At 39.8% G+C, this 19,055-nt stretch overlaps 2 protein-coding genes across 7 annotated transcripts; one reads left to right on the top strand and one right to left on the bottom strand.

Annotated features, from left to right (window-relative positions):
* LOC109724922 lies at positions 960-11,111 on the top strand. 4 transcript variants are annotated; one of them, XM_020253914.1, is made up of 9 exons: positions 963-1,305; positions 7,262-7,342; positions 8,051-9,056; positions 9,309-9,359; positions 9,439-9,498; positions 9,823-9,882; positions 9,969-10,028; positions 10,411-10,470; positions 10,547-11,111. In XM_020253914.1, exons 3-9 carry the CDS (start codon positions 8,105-8,107, stop codon positions 10,666-10,668), a joined length of 1,365 nt encoding a protein of 454 aa, XP_020109503.1. In that variant the 5' UTR covers positions 963-1,305; positions 7,262-7,342; positions 8,051-8,104; the 3' UTR covers positions 10,669-11,111. The 4 variants fall into 4 exon arrangements, 3 of the variants coding, with proteins under 3 accessions (XP_020109503.1, XP_020109501.1, XP_020109502.1); XM_020253912.1 differs by having other exon boundaries at positions 9,439-9,582; XM_020253913.1 differs by lacking the exon at positions 963-1,305 and adding an exon at positions 1,378-1,510 and having other exon boundaries at positions 9,439-9,582.
* On the bottom strand, positions 12,036-17,877 carry LOC109724921. 3 transcript variants are annotated; one of them, XM_020253909.1, is made up of 13 exons: positions 17,596-17,877; positions 16,967-17,088; positions 16,702-16,850; positions 16,311-16,446; positions 15,937-15,980; positions 14,776-14,824; positions 14,652-14,685; positions 14,154-14,257; positions 13,802-14,041; positions 13,559-13,660; positions 13,373-13,423; positions 12,821-12,905; positions 12,036-12,479 (listed from the first exon to the last, which is right to left on the bottom strand). In XM_020253909.1, the coding sequence occupies exons 1-13, from the start codon at positions 17,810-17,812 to the stop codon at positions 12,331-12,333; spliced, it is 1,482 nt and encodes a 493-aa protein (XP_020109498.1). In that variant the 5' UTR covers positions 17,813-17,877; the 3' UTR covers positions 12,036-12,330. The 3 variants fall into 3 exon arrangements, with proteins under 3 accessions (XP_020109498.1, XP_020109499.1, XP_020109500.1); XM_020253910.1 differs by having other exon boundaries at positions 13,373-13,420; XM_020253911.1 differs by lacking the exon at positions 15,937-15,980 and having other exon boundaries at positions 14,776-14,820.

The raw sequence follows: 19,055 nt of genomic DNA, 5'->3' as shown, positions 1-19,055 counted from the left end.
GGCATACTAATTAAATTTGTATGGTAAATAATACATTCAAAATTTAAAATTTGGTACATAGTTGAGGTAAGTTGTGTTTATATATTTACCTAGAAAATATAAGCTAAGAATGAGATTTGAATTAAAAGAGCATCAGTTGATGTGTTATTTGACTACAACTAGAGCATTGAACTATGAAGATACTACACCCGATGCCATTTCGTGGGCCGAGAGAAGGCCCACGAACTCGGCCCAGTAGTGGCCCATCAAACGGCCCAGTAGTGGCCCATCAAACGCCAAACTACTTTCTAATCGTTCTCGTGATTCGCGCCCTCCGTGGGACCCCACCAAGGGTCAGCGTATCCCCCGAGGAGGACAAATTATTTCCTGGACCGCGTCCACAATGGACCGATGTCCTAAACGTAAAATGTGCTATCATCTTATCTTTTGCTATTCCAGTGAATGATTGTATTAAAACGAAAAAAAAAAAAAAAAAAACAGAACCATCAAAATATATCTGAAACACCATTGGGGTCATGATTAAAAAATTACAAACTAATAATACTTTAATTATAATTCACCTGTAAAATATTTTTTTCAATAATTTTCTCCAACATTTATTCAAATAATTATAACAATAAATTATATAAAAAGACAATCTAGTCGTTTCACTTAAACATAACTCAACTACAACATTTGACCAAAATGAAAAAAATTATACTTTATGATTGGTAAAAATCCAATATTGAGTTGTTTTTTTTTTAATAATTAAGCTTTATTATGTTTTAAAAAATCACGAACATTTTTATTTAACTCTTTAGATCACATTTAATTAATTACATTCAATTTGAATTTGGACACACCATTAATAAGGTTAGGGAGAAAAGGAGTTGGTTCATGGTCGACGTGGTGCACCAGGTCCAGGGATAAGTCTTGTAGCATATCATCAACGGGGTAGTGTACGGCCACCCGGACGACCCCTCTCTCTCTCTCTCTCTCTCTCTCTCTCTTGTTTCTCTCTCCTCCATATGAACCCGCACGAATGCCGAGCGAAACTTGTGTTCACTGAGAGAGAGAGAGAGAGAGAGAGAGAGAGAGACGAAGAAGAAGAAGAGCACCTGCGACAGAACACACGCACACGAGAGAGAGAGAGAGAGAGAGAGGGAGAGAATTAGGGTTTCCTCCTTTCTTCATTTTCTCCCGCTCCTCGAAATCCACTAATATTACAAAATCAGAATCGTTAATTGGATTCCCGGGGATCTCAAAACAGGTTGTGATCGGAGGGTTTCGCGCACTGGGTGCCCTCGGAGCTCGGGAGCGACGGAGGTGAGCTGTGGATTCCCCCTTCCGCCACCCCATTCCGATCATTTTTCCTTGCGTGCATGTGGATTCCTGATGAAAAGATTGGATTTTTGTTTGTTTTTTTTAAAAAAAAATGGGTTTTTTTTTTAATCTTTTTGAGAGATCCGCTGTTGCGTGGGTTCGTAATTTGGGGAGTGGTGGTACGAGGAGGATTTGTTGGAAACGAGTGGTGAGATTCGTATGAATAGTTTATTCGATTTCTTTATTTTGATACCGTAGTACTTTATTGTTGTGGGGCCTGTGTTGAGCTCTGTTTGTGATAAGCGAGTTGACTCGGTGACTCGGGATGGTTTGGGCGATGTGGATCCGCTCCTTGTTTATTCTTTCTCTTTTCTTTTTTCTTTCCTAAGGAAATGATGAGCTAGGAAGTGTAAGCTTGTATTAACTGATTGGATTAGTGGTGTATGAATTCTATTTCTAGTTTCAAGCTAGTAATTAGGTAGATATTTAGGGGGAGAAAAAGAAGAAATTGGGACTAATTTCTTAGGCTAATTGTTGATTTGATTTGGTAGCACTACTGAAAGCTGTTTTAGAAATGGTGGTTCATTATTTAGTAGATTTGTTCAGGTCAGACTTGTTTCAGATTAAGAAATCTTAAGCTAATACACCACTAATTTGGATTTAATTAAGAAATCTATACTAATACACTAGCTAATTTGGATTTTCGTATGAATACTTACGGAAACTTGTATCTGCATGTACTTTATATGCCCGATTCGTCTTTCCTAACGTGAATAGGTCACCACTGTCAGCCGGTGTGTTACAGTAATTACAATGACCTAGATTAGGGTTCCTAGGTCGAGGCCATGCACAAGTCGCTTAATCAGATACTACCGTCACTATGTTACAGCTAAGCAATCAGCAACAGTGAGCAAGAGCTAAATAACTTGGACAGAATTGATAATATAAGAGAGATCAAAGCTAATACGCCAGCTAATTTGGATTTTCATACGTATACTTTGGAAACTTGTATCTGCATGTACTGTTTATATGCCCGATTTGTCTTTCCTGACGTGAATCGGTCGCCACTGTCAGTCGGTGTGCTATGGTAATCACAATGACCTAGACTAGTGTTCCTAGGTTGAGGCTATGCACAATTCGCTTAATCATAGTACTGTGACTATTTTACAGCTAAGCAAGCATCAACAATGAGCCAGAGCTAAATAACATGGACAGAATTGATAATGTAACTGAAACATGACATGTAGGAGAAATAAATTAATGTAAGTGAAACTATAAGTCACGTGTAGAGTATTGGCGTACCAGACTGATAATAAAATTCTCTTTATTACACACAAAATAACTCTCATTCGCATACACCCATAAGACTACAAACAAACCCCACACACTCACTTCACTACTTCACTACACCTCACAACACTTCCTCACCTCACACCACCACTTACACCCTTTCTTCACTATATCTCACTCTTCAATTTCACTCTTGCACACTTGGTGTGGAGGCCTCACACCTAGTTATAGGCCTCCAACCTACCTACATAAGCACTCTAGAATATTCTAGAGTACTTGCTTCTAGAACTCACTAAAGTGCTCTATTAGCAAGTAGAGAGCACTTTGTTCCTAAAATTTTCTAGAGTGCTCCATTAGTTAGTAGAGAATTGGAAAGGGATAGAGCTTTCTAGAATGTTCTATTAAAGAGAGAGAGAGAGTTGCCTCTTTAATACTCCCCCTTAACTCTAACTCTCTCTTAATGTTGCTCTGCTGAGCATTCCTAATTGCTTCCGGAACTCTTCGAACTTTGCGGTGCTTAGTCCTTTGGTGAATATGTTGGCTACTTGCTCTTCTGTTTTGATTCTGGCTCAGCACCTGGATCTCTTCGTCCATCGCGTTCCTCTACTCCTTGCTTGTAACTGCTTCTTCGTAAGAGGCCGGTTCTTTTGGAGTCTCTTCTTCTTCGGCGATAGCAACATTTGCATACTTAGGATTAGGTTTTTTTTGCCTAGAGGATCTTCGTAACTGCATACCTATGTCTTCAAGCTGGCTTGGCCGATATTCTTCTGGGGTTTGATAATGCACGTCAGTTCGCCAAGGTTCTGGAGACTTCTGGAGTTGCTGCTCGTCACTGGTTGACTCCGTAGAAGGTTGACCACTTTCTTCTTGCTCTGACGTCGTCTTCTTTTCTTCTTGTACTTGCTCTCCAAGCTTTTCTTGTAGCTTGATTTCTATTTCTTCAGAGTCTGACAGTATAACTTCTTGTGAGGACCACCAGGACGACGCTTCATCGAACACGACATTTCTCGACGTGTAACAATGATCGGTTGTTGGTTCACAGCATCTCCACCCTTTTCTTTCACTGTCGTACCCGACGAAGATACATCGTATCGCCTTCTTGTCGAATTTACTTCGAAGATGGTCCGGTATGAACACACAGCACACACATCCGAAGACTCGAAAATGACTTACTGTGGGTTTGATTTTCCACAGTACTTGATAGGGTGAGATGAATCCTAACTTCGATTGCGGCAGCCGGTTGATGACATGTGCTGCTGTTCTCATACATTCTGCCCAAAATCTACCTGGCACATTCTTTGCATGCAGCATGCTTCTGCAAGTTTCTGTTAGATGTCTATTCTTTCTTTCAGCTATACCATTTTGTTGCGGGGTGCGTGGACACGTAAGCTGTCTCCTTATTTTGCACTCTCGCAGATAAGCTGAGAACTCTGCTGAGGTATATTCACCTTCATTATCCGTGCGCATGCATCGTATTTTATAACCGGTTTGACCTTCAGCTTTTTCTTTAAATTCTTTAAATTTTTGCAGCACTTTAGATTTTTCTTTAATAAAGTATACCCAGATGTACCTTGAGTAGTCGTCAATAAACGTCACCATGTAGCACATGCCGCTAATTGATGTTTGCTTGACTGGTCCAAAAACATCAGAGTGCACGAGCTCGAGCGGTACCTTGGCTCTATATTTGGATTCAATGTAGGGAAGTTGATGAGCCTTACCAAACTGGCATCCTGCGTAGATTGTGTCTCCTCGTACTTCAAGTTGAGGTAAGCCCTTAAGCATACTGCGCTCCATCATGATTTTCAGTTTGTGATAGCCCACATGTCCCAGTCTTGTATGCCACAAATCAGCAGTCTCACTTTTTCGAGTCTTTTCTACGTATGTTGATTCTACAGACATTATGTATATAGACTCTACTTTCTTTCCTTCCATGATTTGTATACCAGATATCTTCGGATTGCGAAATACCTTGACATCTTGTGGCCCAAATACTACATAATTGCCCGATGCAGTTAGTTGTGATACTGATAAGAGATTTTTCTTCATACCTGGGACATGGTAGACGTTCTGTAGTTGTACTTGATGTGGGCTGAATCTGGGTGTGATGATTGTCTTTCCTATATGAGTGATTGGCAGCTTCGAGTTGTTAGCTGTCACCACTACTTTTCCTCCTTTATATTTTGTTGTGCTGAGCAGCTTGTCTCTATTACCGGTTATATGATTGGAACATCCAGAATCAATGATCCAATCTGTATTGTAATTCTCCTCTCTTGGATTTTCTATTGTTGTGAGTGCATATACTGGTACCTATTTTAGTAGCTTTTCCTTCTTAGCACCTAGCGTCATTTCCTCTGCAGCAGTGTCTTCTGACCTTTGTTCTTCGAGAGCCTCCTCCTTGTCTGAGTGGCAGCTTTTTTCTGACTCCATGATGACGAAGGAGGCTTGAGCATCCCACTCTTCTTCACTTTTGTATGCTACTTGGTGGTCACCTGACTTTGCCATATTGCCTTGTACTTGTTTCTTCTTGTGCCAACAGTCTCGGGCGAAGTGTCCTTTCTTGCCGCAATTGTAACACTCTCCGCTTCGTCGTCTGTCGCCTTTAAACTGCCAGGTATTTTGCTCTATCTGGTTGTAGACTCCCCCTGTAAGGTGGCTCTCTCCCGACCTTTGTTTTAACCCATCGAACTCCTTCGGCAGCTTCAAATTTCTTGGCCCTCCTGTTGCTCGACCTTTTCTTCTACTGCTGAAGAGTGCCTCCTCTTCAGTTTTCAGTGGGACTCCAACCATCTGTTTGGCTAGAGTCTCCTGATTAGCTGGTAAATTTTCTAGTTTCACCAACGTTGGTTGAGTGGGCCAGCCTCGAATAGCAGTAATGAACCCGTTATATTCGGGTTTTAGACTGTGAATAATAATTCTCTTCATCCGCTGGTCACTAATTTTTGACTCTAGATCTAATTGGGAAATTTCACGGCAGAGAGATTTTACCTTCATGAAGTACTGGCTAATCGTCATGCTGCCCTGAGATATCGTCATCAGCTCATTCTCCAGAAGTTGAAGTCGAGCATCGTTCTTCTTTGAAAATAACGAGGCGAGGGTGTCCCATGCAGCCTTGAGTGTATCTGCTTCTTTGATATGCTCCAGCAGCTCTTCTTCAATTGTTGTCTTCAGAACGAACATTGCCTTCCCTGCCTTGATATGCCACTTTCTGAACACTTCTGCATTCTCCTTCGGTGGTGGAGTTGTTTCAGCACCACCGATTACCTCCCACAAGTCCTGCCCTTGTAGGTAGGACTCAATGCAGGTTTGCCAATAACTATAATTATGGTTATTTAGCTTCTTAATTCCGCTAGTTGTACCAACAAGATCTGTCATAGTGACTTGGTGATTGCCCAGCAGTCAACCAAGTAAGTCTGGTCCCAGACCAACCAACTTCACAATCCCAGACTGTACATCAGCAGAATCTCTACTTATATCGGTATTTAACTGCCTGGACTAGCAGAATATCACCGATTTAACTAGCAGAATATTTTCTACAATCTGGCTCTGATACCAAATAAATTGTAGAATATTGGCGTATCAGACTAATAATAAAACTCTCTTTATTACACACAAAATAACTCTCATTCACATACACCCATAAGACTACAAACAAACCTCACACACTCACTTCACTACTTCACTACACCTCACAACACTTCCTCACCTCACGCCACCACTCACACCCTTTCTTCACTATATCTTACTCTTCAATCTCACTCTTGCACACTTGGTGTGGAGGCCTCACACCTATTTATAGGCCTCCAACCTACCTACATAAGCACTCTAGAATATTCTAGAGTACTTGCTTCTAGAACTCACTAAAGTGCTCTATTAGCAAGTAGAGAGCACTTTGTTCCTAGAGTTTTCTAGAGTGCTCCATTAGCTAGTAGAGAATTGGAAAGGGATAGAGCTTTCTAGAATGTTCTATTAAAGAGAGAGAGAGAGAGTTGCCTCTTTCATCACGCAGCGAAATTATAAAAATCTATTCATAAAAGTCGCACATTGAGTATTTATGGTGTAACTACATACCTAAAAGTCTATCAATTACCACATGTATCTTAAGAGTATAGAGAAAAGGCGCCGCATTGTATATCTAAATCCACAATCTGTTCATGGGCCATCTACAAGTGCACGCATGTGGCAGTATTTCTCAGCATCTACAGTATCCAGTGGTCCTACACATGAGCTATACTGTATTTTTCCTAAATGATGGTATGAGATTTTGTGTCTTTTTTGAGCCATTTTGATTGCATGAGGAGAGAAGAGTTACCAATTTTTCTTGTCGTTAGTCTTAAGTTAATGAAATTACTTAATTAAGGATGGCGTTTCTACCAAAATGTCGATTATATCTGTCAATATTTCTCTAGAAGTAGCTTCCACTAGTAAAATTTAACACTTTCTTGTAGATACTTCTATAAATACTTGTATTTGTATCAGCATATTTCTCGGTCTTCTATTAATTTTCAACCTTATTGTCGCTTCATTTCTTGGACTTTATCATCGATATGTGTAGCTGTATTGTTTTGATATGTGTAGCTGTATTGTTTTGATTTTCTATATCACTAAATTGCTCGCATTTTTTGGATTTTACTGGTTAATATCATAATCAGGTTCATACGTTGATATGCAGGGCCCATTTAGTCCGTAGTCTTCTCGTAAGCTTCCTGGCCGTGTGAGCTAGATTTCACAGTCGCACAACTAATGTTGCTTGGTAATGGCTAAAATTTCTGTTAATTTGAATATGTTATTTTGTATATCATTCAATGCTGGTTATAGAAAGCATGTTAACATTTTCTCTTCCCGATTTCCAATCAATTGTGATTCACAAATTGTAGTGTTGCCTTCAGTTGAAAGAGGCATCTCAAGGCCATCGGCCATATTGTGATCAATTAGGATATTAAAAATTTGATCAGACACTTTGCCCATTATACATATTATTCCAGCAGCAAGAACCTTTATACGGTAGACTTTGGAAGCAACATCTTGGTTGTGGCCCATGCACTAACTATGCTTGCTAATATTACATTTTTTATTTCTGCTTTGCTAAAGAGCCAGCTAGCAACTCTTTAGGAAGCCCTTTTTTCCTTTTCCTTTCTGTGCATGTGATCTTACTGTTTAGATTTTCATTCATGTTCTTTGCCTCATGCACTTTTGGGAAGAGTTTAAGGATGAGTCGTATCATATAATGGACTAGACAACTTTGGTAACATAGTGGGCTTTCTGATTACAATTTGCTTACCTTATTAGTTAGTAAAGAAGGAAGAGGTGATGAATGCTGTTCTTAAATTTCTTTCCCAAAGTCACAAAGTTTTTGAAACTATTGTTTATTTTATCACTGGTATCTTATGCTAGGATATTCATCTCTCATCAATAATTTTAACCACTCTTTTTTCGTCCTTTTTTTAAAAATCTTTTACAGCGTACAATATCAACCAATAATCCAGGGAGCAAATTCTCACGCGGATTTTATAGAATGGCCCAAGAGAATCACGAAATTGTGCCTTACAACCCAGCAAACTTTCCCATCAGGCGCAAACGTGGACGTCCTCGAAAGTATGACTATCCTGGATATGAGCCGCGAAGGAGAGCCCAAACATATTATCCTCGACCTAATCCGAGCCAACCTAATGCTAACCCTAGTGGCCAAGTGGTTCAGCCACAACCGAACCCTTCCCCTAGTTCAAGTCAGGTACCTTGTGGTTCAGCGGCTCATACAGCAGCTACTCCTGCTTCTACTGCTAGTCATTGCCATCCTCGTGTCCCAGTAGGCCCAACAGCTGCTAATTCATGCCATGGGCCTGATGATCTATTGGGCAAGACAGTCTCCGGTGTCTTGGATGGCATATTTGATTCTGGGTATCTGCTTACTGTGCGAGTGGGACCCACAGGGCCTGTCCTTAAGGGTTTGGTCTTTGATCCACGTGTATCTGTCCCTCTTTCGGAGGATAATGATGTGGCACCACTGCTTCCAATGACAAAAAGAGGCGAAATTCCAATTCCTGGCCAGGCTCCAATCTCCATACCGGTCCAAAGTGTACCAAATAGGGTAACAGTTGCACAGCCTATTCAAATGAGGGAGCCGGGTTGTGAATTGTCCCCTCCTTTAAGTAGAAAAAGGGCAACCAAACATGATGGTAAGCATGTTAGTCCAGATATGCAATTTGCTCTAAAGTCCGAGTTAAGAGCCAAAATTCTGCGGGCTTTACTAAATAAAGCTGCCTCCGATGCTAATGCACAATCCACATCAGCGGCGCCTTCCAAATCTGGAAAGAGATTCAAACAAAACAGGTTGCCTTCAGGCTCTTCTGCTGGAAAAATTGAGACATCTAAAGATATTGCTGACACTTCAGAGGGGGGTCGAAATATCAACTTTGTCGAGGGTCCAAGAGAATGTGAAGGTTCAAAGCAAATAAAGGGACCATCAGGTAATGTGAATCTCTTTTTCTTAAAAAAAAAAAAAAATGCAAGAATCAACTTCCACAGTGAGTAGGCTGTTCTGTAACTTAGGATGGGGGTATTTTTTCTTTTCCCATAAGAAACTGCACTGACAAGTGACATATATGAAAGAACTGCAATGTTATGTATTCAATTTATGATTTTGGAGGGATATATATTTAAAGGCCCTTTCGATTTCGAGTGGAAATGAGATTTTATGGTTGATAATTGCTGTTTTTCAGGCCAAATGCAGCAAGTAGCTACTATATTTTCTGTCACTGATGGATCATCAGGTAAAGGTGAACGGAACAATGATTTTTTTCTAGATTTCCATTGAGTAGTTAGGGTAATGATGGATAATCAATTCTGCAGGTCAAATGGAGCAGCCTAATACTCAACATTTGACCTTGAGCAAAAACAAGGGATTGTCAGGTGATGTAGTGGGACCAAACATTCCTCTAAACAAACAGCCTAATGCTCAAACATCTGGGTTAAACAGCGAAAAGGAAACATTAGGTAGAGTAAAAGGCTAAAGTGCAGGAAAAATATCTGTAAATATCGGTATTTTCACGTCTCCCCCTGAAATAATCATAACTTCATTTCATCCGTCTTACTACATGAAAAGTGAAAGGCTGGGATATTGTATGGGTTTCGATATTGGGGTAACGAAAATTGTGAGATTTATTGGGGGTCTTGTGGCCTTCTTCTAATGTTTTGATGCGTACTTAATCTGATCGTCGAAACTTTATTACTCAGGCCAAATACAACAAGCTGGTACTCCTATTTCAGGCTTAAATGCAACGGACCAGCCACCAGGTAATGTAAATGTGGCCAAATATGTTTATTAGATTTCTTTTATTTTTTTTATGAAATAGGTTAAGGTGGAAATGTGGATATTACAGATCAGACACCGCAACCTCATACTGAACCCTCTTGCTCGAATGAGATCAAGGAATCTTCAGGTAGTGGAAGCTGAATTGAACACCCTATTTTCAAATATGTACCGTTATACTCCTGCATATTATCTACTTACATATGTTTCCTCCAAAATCTTAGTTTTCATATATGAACTCTTGATTTCTTATGTATATGCCCTGAATTTTACAAATTTATTTAAAATAATAACATGTAATATAGAACTAACTACCATTTTGAATGACTCCCCAACTTATGGAAAGGGTATTCGTTTCAAGAAATTGCAGTTTCCAGTATATATGCAAATTCAGATTTACAGGGTTGTATAGGTAAATAGATGATATTGCGGGGGACAAATATATGTAAAACGTCTCTAAACTTCTTTTAAGGGCTTCAGATTGATCATGGAATGTCGTTGGATTTCTTCAGGAAAGATACAGGACCCTGTTACAGAAGCTTCTGGTTTGAATGGAACTGAGGTTTTGTCAGGTAAACCTAGCCAAATCCTACTATTGTTGTTACATTTAGATGATAAGATTGATGGGGGATATCTTGGATTCTTTAGGTGAGAACAATTTGCCTGCTGCTCAAAGTTCTGAACAGCTACCGCCTTCCGAAGAATCCAAAGAAGAGCCGGGAGAAAATGAACATTTAGATCCGGTCGCTGCTGATAAGTCCGATAGTTAAGAGGCTGCGGCGAAGCAAAGCACACTCTTCAATTAGCGGTTTTACCAATTTAAATAGGTCAACAAAAACCTAACTTGCTAGTTTATATTAACTTTTATCTCTAAAGTTTTATATTGGACTATATGAGCTGAGACTGTTTTAAGTGTTGCCAATTAGCTTAATAGGAGCACATTCTTATAGGCCGAAAAGTAATCTACATTTCGCTGTAACCTTGATAATGTAATGTTTTCTGCTTACAATTTGAGAAAATAGGTCTGTTTACCGAATGTTTTCGGTCACTCCTCAAGTTTCATTGGCAATTCTGAAGACGGATTAACAATTTATATTGACCAGTGTAAGTTTAGGCATCCTTGAGATGCTACGAAAGATAACAATTTATATTGACCAGTGTAAGTTTAGGCATCCTTGAGATGCTACGAAAGATTGTGGACTTTTGGTGCTTCTGTATTGTGGTTTTTTTGTTATGGTTGTTGGTTTGTGGGGATGTGGATTTCTGAATATGTTTGATGCAGGGTTAGGGTAGCTTAGATGAAATGTTGTACCAAATTACCAGCTGGACTAGCACTTACATCGAGTGTAAATAACTTTTTAACATCTCCACGCTGATCTACTCTTGAGTAATGCTTACATGTGCCACGAAAAGGTGTTTTTTCATTAACTTAGACGCTGTATGGAATCACGAGAAAAATAAGAAAGTGTGATGAAAAAATATTATCTATTTTCATAAAAAAAAAAATTGCGTTCTATAGATTGCAGTTCCAGTATAGATTCTGCAATTCCACCGTAAAAAAAAAAAGAAAAAAAAAAGAAGCCCATATCTCATATTGTTGTGCTATTTCTTTTGGCCAAATAACAGTAGATAGGACTTAAGGCAAACGGGCCCTTTAGATAGGTGGGCCGGAAATAGCACAATAATTTTTATTAATATCGAAGTCGGAGTATAAAATTGATCTTTCTTCAAATACCAAGCCCAATAACACGTCCGTACTATAGATCCAAAGTGGCTTCTCTCTCTCTCTCTCTCTCTCTCTCTCTCTCTTACGATAGATCCAAAGTGGTTTGGCTCTCTCTTTCTCACCAATTGACTTAGTGCTAATTACCACTACGGCCCCTCCCAAGATTCTCTTTCCATGCTAAATACTCGGGTGCCTTTAATTAGTGCAAGGCCTAATGAGTGCTACATTTCCATTAAACTGGCTGGAGCATGTATATACAATATATGGCTCCAAATTAGAGTCTAATTAGACACAGTCTAATTCGACTTCTATTCATACTCTATATATTCTAAATAAATCTAAATTCCATCTTATCCTAATTAGATTAGGACTTGTCTTCAGTTTAGATAACTAAAAGTTTAAACCAAAATATAACAATAGGAAAACCAGCAAAGCTCACTAATTTTATTTCGTCTGTCGCAGATGTGATGTACAATGAACGCCTTTGACAATAGGAGGAACAGCAGGGAATAGGAAAAGAGAAGTAAATCGAAGAGATTTTTCTACTCTCTTTGGATCTGACAATAACTTGTTCTCGCAGTTTTCAAAAGAATAACAACCTCAACCATTATATACTACTCCAATGGCAAAAAGATGCATGCATGCGCGACAAAAACTGCATGATGAAAGAAGAAACCAAGATTCTTTCTTATTAATTTCATTGGAACTACCCAGTAAAAATGCCATTTCCGTTGGGAACTACGATAGGCCGGATTGCTGGGAAGGGCTGCGAGAAAGGCATGCGGCTCGGCACCATCAGATGCTGGTTTCCGCCATTTAGAAGAGGTGGGGTCACACACAATGGAGGCACGGTACCTGAAAAATTAAACATTAGTTGTTTAATTTCTCTTACGCAGTTCAAGTTTAACACGAATAAAGTAATGAATTGATATCATAAAGAAGCTATCTATGACAATTCTCTTCAGTTGAAAAGCACAAAACCACATTGCTCCTGTTATTCACTTTGGATCTTAGTTTCATTTTTCAGCATCTAAATTTAATACAAATAGAGAAAGATCGAGAAAAACAAAGCAACCTTGAATGGATTGTAGTGAAGCTTCACTAATTCTATGTCCGTATCTGTCTCTACTTCGACAACATACTCTTTCTTACAACTGGAAATAAATGCTAACATTTGCACGAAAGTCATTGGTTACCTTGAAGCTTTTGCATACTTAGTTGATATGGATTCAACATAGGAGGGGGTAATCCTTGTGAGATAACATTTCCTTGAATCGCATCCTTAGATCAAAAGGCAATTGATGAGTTACAAAGGGCATATATGTGTATAGAACAGGATTAAATAACAGATGAAAACAAGTAAGAATTAGCGGAATTGAAAATTTGTGATTAAACTAATTTCAATTCAAAAAAATAGATTAGGTAACTAGATAACTCTAATGAAAGGAACACATTGATGTTAAATGGAGAAAGAATGAATTCACAAGTCAAATATAGATTGTTCAAATAAGTTCATGAGGCTTAAACTGCTTCGATCTACTAAGACCACCTTGCTACCTAAAAGGTATATTAATTAGCGAACTCCATTATCAATACAGACCAGCAAAGTAAAGCACTTGGAGATTGCAGCAAAGATGCATTATCTCAGAGTCATGAACTGACAGGAAAAGCCGTACACCTGATAGCCTTAAGGCGAGACAATTTACCATAACAAAGAACATAAGAGAAGTCAAAGATATGATGGTTACCGGAGAAACAGGATGCATATAAACAAATTGACCAACTCGCGCAGCCATCTCCTATTACAGTGTGTCAAAGTGTTAGAAGCAGTCCATAATTTCAAAAGCAAATATGTTCAACCTGATGCCACCTTCACCATAAAGTAGTATTCAGGAATGCATTGAACATGATAAATGAGTCTAAGAAGAACTTACGGGTTGAGGATTTGGATTTATATATGTGGGTCCCACTTGAACAGTTTGATATCGAGCCCCTACTCTGACTGGCTCTAGCATGCCAGCCGCATGCCCCGCAACCTGTGGGCAAAAAGGAGTATCACAACACATCAGAAGAAAAAAATATTAGCTCAACTAATGGAACAAACAAATGATATTAGGCACTACTTAGTAGTCTATTATTATCAATATTTTTATTACGTTGAACAAAGGGTTACTTACTGGTCGAGCAAAGTGAGTACCAATGGCGCTGTTTCCAGGTACCAGGTTATTATAAGGCACCATTTTTCGGCTTGGGAAATGGTTAACTTCAAATGCTGATGGCAAATAACCATTAGGCATTGCAGGAACACTATTGGAGATATAAGTTTGGTTCAGAACAATTGGAACAGCTGCAGCTGCCGACTTAGAGTTAGAATATGATGGGGAGAAAACTTCTGCATTAGGGTTGAGCTTTGACTCCTGCAATTTTTTTTTTCAGACACAAAAATAGCTTGTGTAAATATAAATTCAAGATAACAGGTAGAAGTAAGCCAGAATACGCAAACCCAAACAATTTCAAATTTAAACTAACCTTTGCACCAAATTTCCCAAGTAGATTCTTTTTGGGGTTCGACGCCTCAGATGATTTGGTGGCCAAATTTGCAGGGCCATCTGACTTTTCTCTGTTCATATTCGCTGAGCAAGAAATAAACAGCAAAAGGAGTTACTAGTGGCTTCATTGTTTTGCCGGACTTCTTAACAGATTTTCCATTCCAAGAAGAAAGAGCCAGGTGATTGGCAAACAAGAGGTAAAGAGCTTTTGCAGAGGCGGGAAGCTGGAATTACTTTCCGAGCATGAAAAGCAAAAACTTCACTTCGAAGTTTTTGCTCTTGCTGCAACAAGCTGTTGGTAGAATTTTAGGGAAAAAGTTTTTATAAAGTTGTTAGTGCTTCTTTGAACAACTCTACTCAAATTACAAAACTTCCTAGTAAGCCAAACCAGCCCAAAGGGGCAAAACTGAAATGTAATAATAACTCATAGATCATGAAGCCATCAAGCTACTCTGAAGAGGAAGCTGTTATAACTCACAACTAGGTTTCAAATGATAAACTTCATGCCCCATCTGCATAATATAAAGAATAGTTTCAATTAGTACTCTGAAAATGAAGTAAAAGTAAAATTATCCCAAAAAATTTTCTATATAGAAGAAAACCTCATAGATGTGGTCAGACTCCTCCTTTGTATTGTATTTCCCAACCTGTCTGCAGCAGAGCCAATAGTTAAAATAAAATAAAATAAAATAGCCAAAGATAACTACGTTCATAGCAAAAAAGAGGATAGAAAATGTAAATAGTGGAAAACTAGTGTGTTTGACTGAAGATACTGTTAAATATAAAAATGTTGAAAACACCGTTCTCTAACAGCTTAAGCTTTTAGGTAGTGTTTGGTTAGGGGATAGGGATAGGGATAGGGATAGGTCCTTATCCCCCCCTTTATACCCAAACACTAATTTTTTACCCGAGAACAGTAGTTCTCGGTTACCTATAATAACCGGTTATAACTATCCCCACCAACACCTCCATTTTCTATATAAAACTACCTAATATTTTTCTTATTCCATATTATCTATCCAAAGATTCCAAACGCTATCTTTCTTATCCCCGGGAACAACCTAATTTTCATCCAAACGCTATTTTTCTTATTCCCATACTTGTACCTATCCCTGTAATAGCTAGTTCTTGCTTATACCCGAACCAAACGGTACCTTAGAGTACAACGGTTGTTTCACATAATATCAGAGCCAGAGGTCACGGGTTCGATTCCCACATGCTGCAAATGTATGCAGGTGCTGGAGGGAGGATTGTTGGCTTAAATGGACCAGCATCCTGCCCTGTGGCGGGAGGCCATGTGGGCCGAGTCATGTTCGAAATGGCGTGAGGCTAGGTTGGGCCGAGTCATGTTCGAAGTGGCGTGAGGCCAGGTGGGTCGAGTCACAATCAAGATCCGTGGGCGTTGTTTCTGTACGCTTTAAGTGAATTGGTTGCGTATTTCTAATAGCTCGAGCTTTTGGGATTAATGGTTAGCGCCAACGATCACATGGTATCAGAACAGGAGGCCCTGAGTTCGAGTCACGTCAGGCTCCTAGCATATTAATTTTCTCCCATTTAATTTAACCCCACGTCATGAGCCGACTAAAAAGTCTCGAGCCCAGACGTGAGGGGGAGTGTTAAATATAAAAATGTTTAAAACACCGTTCTCTAACAGCTTAAGCTTTTAGAGTACAACGGTTGTTTCACAGATACAATCAGTTCGTAAGCCCTATAGTCACTAGAGAAACAAAGACAACGGATTGATTCATTGAACCAAAACGTACCTCCCCATAACGGCATTATTTGACACACTAGATGGCACTTCAGCCTGAAAATACAAGTACCCAGACACTGATTAGTTCTAATGTTCATAGTATCCTTCGAAAACAAAAAAATATCAGTTGATTTTGGTTCCAAATCCAATTGCACCCATTACTTCCAAAGTTTTTCTAATTAAAAAAAGAAAAAAAAAACAAAACTATGCTATAAGAGGTAGGCTTTTAAAGAGCCAGATCCGAGAACAACCTATTGCTAAGGAGCAGTCAGATCTGCAAATTTTAAGCCGCCTCAATTGCGTGATTCTGCATTACTTTTAAGATGCAAGTGACTTTAGCGACATAAACTTTTATTGCTTAACCAATTAATCAATAAACATCACCTTTTCCAAGCACTTCCTATCTTGTATATCATTTCTCATCTGATCCATGCTTTCAGATTGCCTCCCAGGAACTCCAAGTTCCTCGCCGACTTTAGCATCCTCAGTTATAATCAATCGTTCATTCTGGTCCAGTTTCCTGCATCAATGAGTGAAATTTGAACATGGTTTTCCCCAGACATTTGCAAGCTCTATATAAATTTGACCCCTACAATTAGTGCAAACATTCTTTGACTCAATCCACTTCTTAACAACAAAATCAACATAAAATAACACAGAACAAAAACTTTACCAAATTAAACATGAGCAATAGGTATCACTAATTACCAATGCATGCTCAAATTAGTCGATTATCGAGAATACATTAAACACAAGTTTAGCATCGGCCACATACCCTGCAGAGGAAACAGCATCTGATGTAAAAGATTTTGCCCCTAGTTTTACATCCTCATCACAATTTTGGGTCGCAGCAATTCCAGCAGTAGCCTCCACACCACCACCTGATATATTAGCACCAATTCCTTCAGCTGGAAGAAGAAACTCCTATAAAGGAAAAAAAAAGGAAAACGATTAATCACGCAAATCGAACTATTATTCATAACAATCAAAATCATAAATCATAATTGGAAAAGGCTTTTCTCATGGCATGTGAAATGTACCTTCACTACCACTTGAACAAGGTCTCCAGATTTTACAACAAGAGTATCCACAAAATCTCCTAGAGCTACATTTGAATCATACTTTCCTCTCCCAATCTTCCTCGCTTTCTTCAAAACAACCCCTACATCAACATCAAATCAATAAAAAACCCTCTTACAATTCACAATGCAATCAATATTTACTCAATTCACAGATTAAAATGGACTTATCCAACAGTAGCTCAACAATGAGATAGCTAGATCTATGGCATTAAACTCATGGACGAAGCAAGTACACCACAAAGCCACATCCAACCGTTCGGTCCGTTCCAAAACCAAAAGCAATTTTGGATTCGGATCGAAAACTAGGAAAGATGAGAACTCGGAGAATGTACCAAATAGTCGAGATCTATGGATTAAACTCACGAATCAAGCAAATTACATCCACAAAGCAACATCAAACCGCCCCAAAACCGAAACTCATCTCGAATTTTGGATACGAAACGAGGAAAGATGCGAGATTCAATGGTATTAAGCTCACGAATCGAGCAAATTACGTCCACAGGACAACATCAAACCGCTCAAAAACGAAATCCATCTCGGATTTCGGACCGGAAAACGAGGAAAGATGCGAACGTTGGGGTGAGTACCGAAGCCCTTGTCGAGGGAGGCGGTGTGGAAGACGCCGGAGAAGAGGGACCCGTCCCTGACCTGGACCTCGACGGGGAGGCCGACGACGCACATGGTGGCGAAGAGCAACGCGTCGCTCGCTAGGGTTTCCAGGGGCGTCGTCGTCGTCGTCGTCGTCGTCGTCGTTCGCCTCTTCCCTTCGTCTCCAACTAGTACCACCACCTCGTCGCACGCCATTGCGAGTACTCTTCCGACTCTTCGTAATTTCGCTCTCTCTCTCTCTCTCTCTCTCTCTCTATCTCTCTACGCTACGAGTTGAGTTGTTTGTAACGCGTTTTACGTAAGAGAAGTGGTGTTGGGCCTTGTGTATGGGCCGTAGACTCGGCGTATATGCGAACGTAGAGTAGAGGTAGGGATGTAAAACGGGCCGGGCACCCTGTTGGCCGCCTGGCTTCGGGCCGGATTGCAGCCCCGCACGGGTGCTGTAGCACCCATGCCGGCCCGGCCCGGCCTGAACTTCTGGGTCTTGCAGGCTCTATCTTTCGGCCCGACAGTTTGGCCCGTAACGGGCCTGAACTCTGCCTGGCCGAGAAAAGGCCCGTGACCCGACACGGCACACACAGCCCGATTAGGTTGTGTGGCTCGGACACCAAGGCCCAAAAGCCTTGGGCCTTGGGGTCCAAGCTTTTGGGTTCTCAGGAGCTCTCCTCCTAAGATTTGTCGTGGCAGACCGCGAGAGTAGTTTTTGGTCCAATGGACCAAACAATTTTAGTTCATTAGACTGAAACTCATCTTTTTTTAAATAATAATAATAATAATTTTTATATACTTTTTATTAAAAAAATATATTATTTTATAAATTTTACATTTTTTGATGTAAACATCAATTTAAATAGAAATAATTTATTACTTTTTATTTTTTAAATTTATATTTTTAAAAAATAAACATGAATAAATTTAAGGGGCCGGCCCGGAGTACGGCCCGGCCCGGCACAGCCCGTGCCTTCCAGGCGGGAGGGCCGTGCTAGGCCAGAGGGTTGTCAGCTTAGGCGCGGCCTGGATTTGAAACCGGGCCTGATTGGGCCGACCCCTAGTCCGTTTTGTCCCGACACGGCCCACACTACATCCCTAAGTAGAGGTGACAATACGGGTTCGTGGATCATCGCGTTCCACGGACCGCAGTTGAATCTGATGTTGTCCGTACAAAAAGCCATTCACACTTTTGACTCTTGAGGATCTGTTTCGTTGTGCGGGATGTGTAGTGCTATTGAATGAAGCGATATCTAAATTATGTCTTCGTGAAAATATGAGTAATTGTAATTCATTTTTAGTTAGTCATGAGTGTTAAGCTCTGAGAAAGCAAATAGTAAAAACTTTTTACTTGCGTGTACAATATGTCACTGTTGCTTACTCTTAGTTAAGAAGCTGCTGCTCCAAAAGGCGCAAAATTAATGAATTTTTTAGCTTTGCAGGGTAAAAC

Source organism: Ananas comosus, linkage group 19 (assembly GCF_001540865.1).
Source record: "Ananas comosus cultivar F153 linkage group 19, ASM154086v1, whole genome shotgun sequence".
In the NCBI taxonomy this organism is placed as follows: Eukaryota; Viridiplantae; Streptophyta; class Magnoliopsida; order Poales; family Bromeliaceae; genus Ananas; species Ananas comosus.
This window is presented reverse-complemented; position numbering and strand designations above follow the sequence as displayed.

Excerpts from the sequence above, each read along its gene's own strand:
- LOC109724921 (XM_020253909.1), bottom strand. The coding sequence starts at position 17,812 with ATGGCGTGCGACGAGGTGGTGGTACTAGTTGGAGACGAAGGGAAGAGG. Across the intron at positions 14,686-14,775 it reads AGTCTGACCACATCTATGAG|ATGGGGCATGAAGTTTATCA; the intron begins GTTTTCTTCTAT and ends TATATTATGCAG. Across the intron at positions 12,480-12,820 it reads AAGTATGCAAAAGCTTCAAG|GTACCGTGCCTCCATTGTGT; the intron begins GTAACCAATGAC and ends TTAATTTTTCAG.
- LOC109724922 (XM_020253912.1), top strand. The coding sequence starts at position 8,105 with ATGGCCCAAGAGAATCACGAAATTGTGCCTTACAACCCAGCAAACTTT. Across the intron at positions 9,360-9,438 it reads TGTCACTGATGGATCATCAG|GTCAAATGGAGCAGCCTAAT; the intron begins GTAAAGGTGAAC and ends TCAATTCTGCAG. Across the intron at positions 9,583-9,822 it reads CAGCGAAAAGGAAACATTAG|GCCAAATACAACAAGCTGGT; the intron begins GTAGAGTAAAAG and ends TTTATTACTCAG.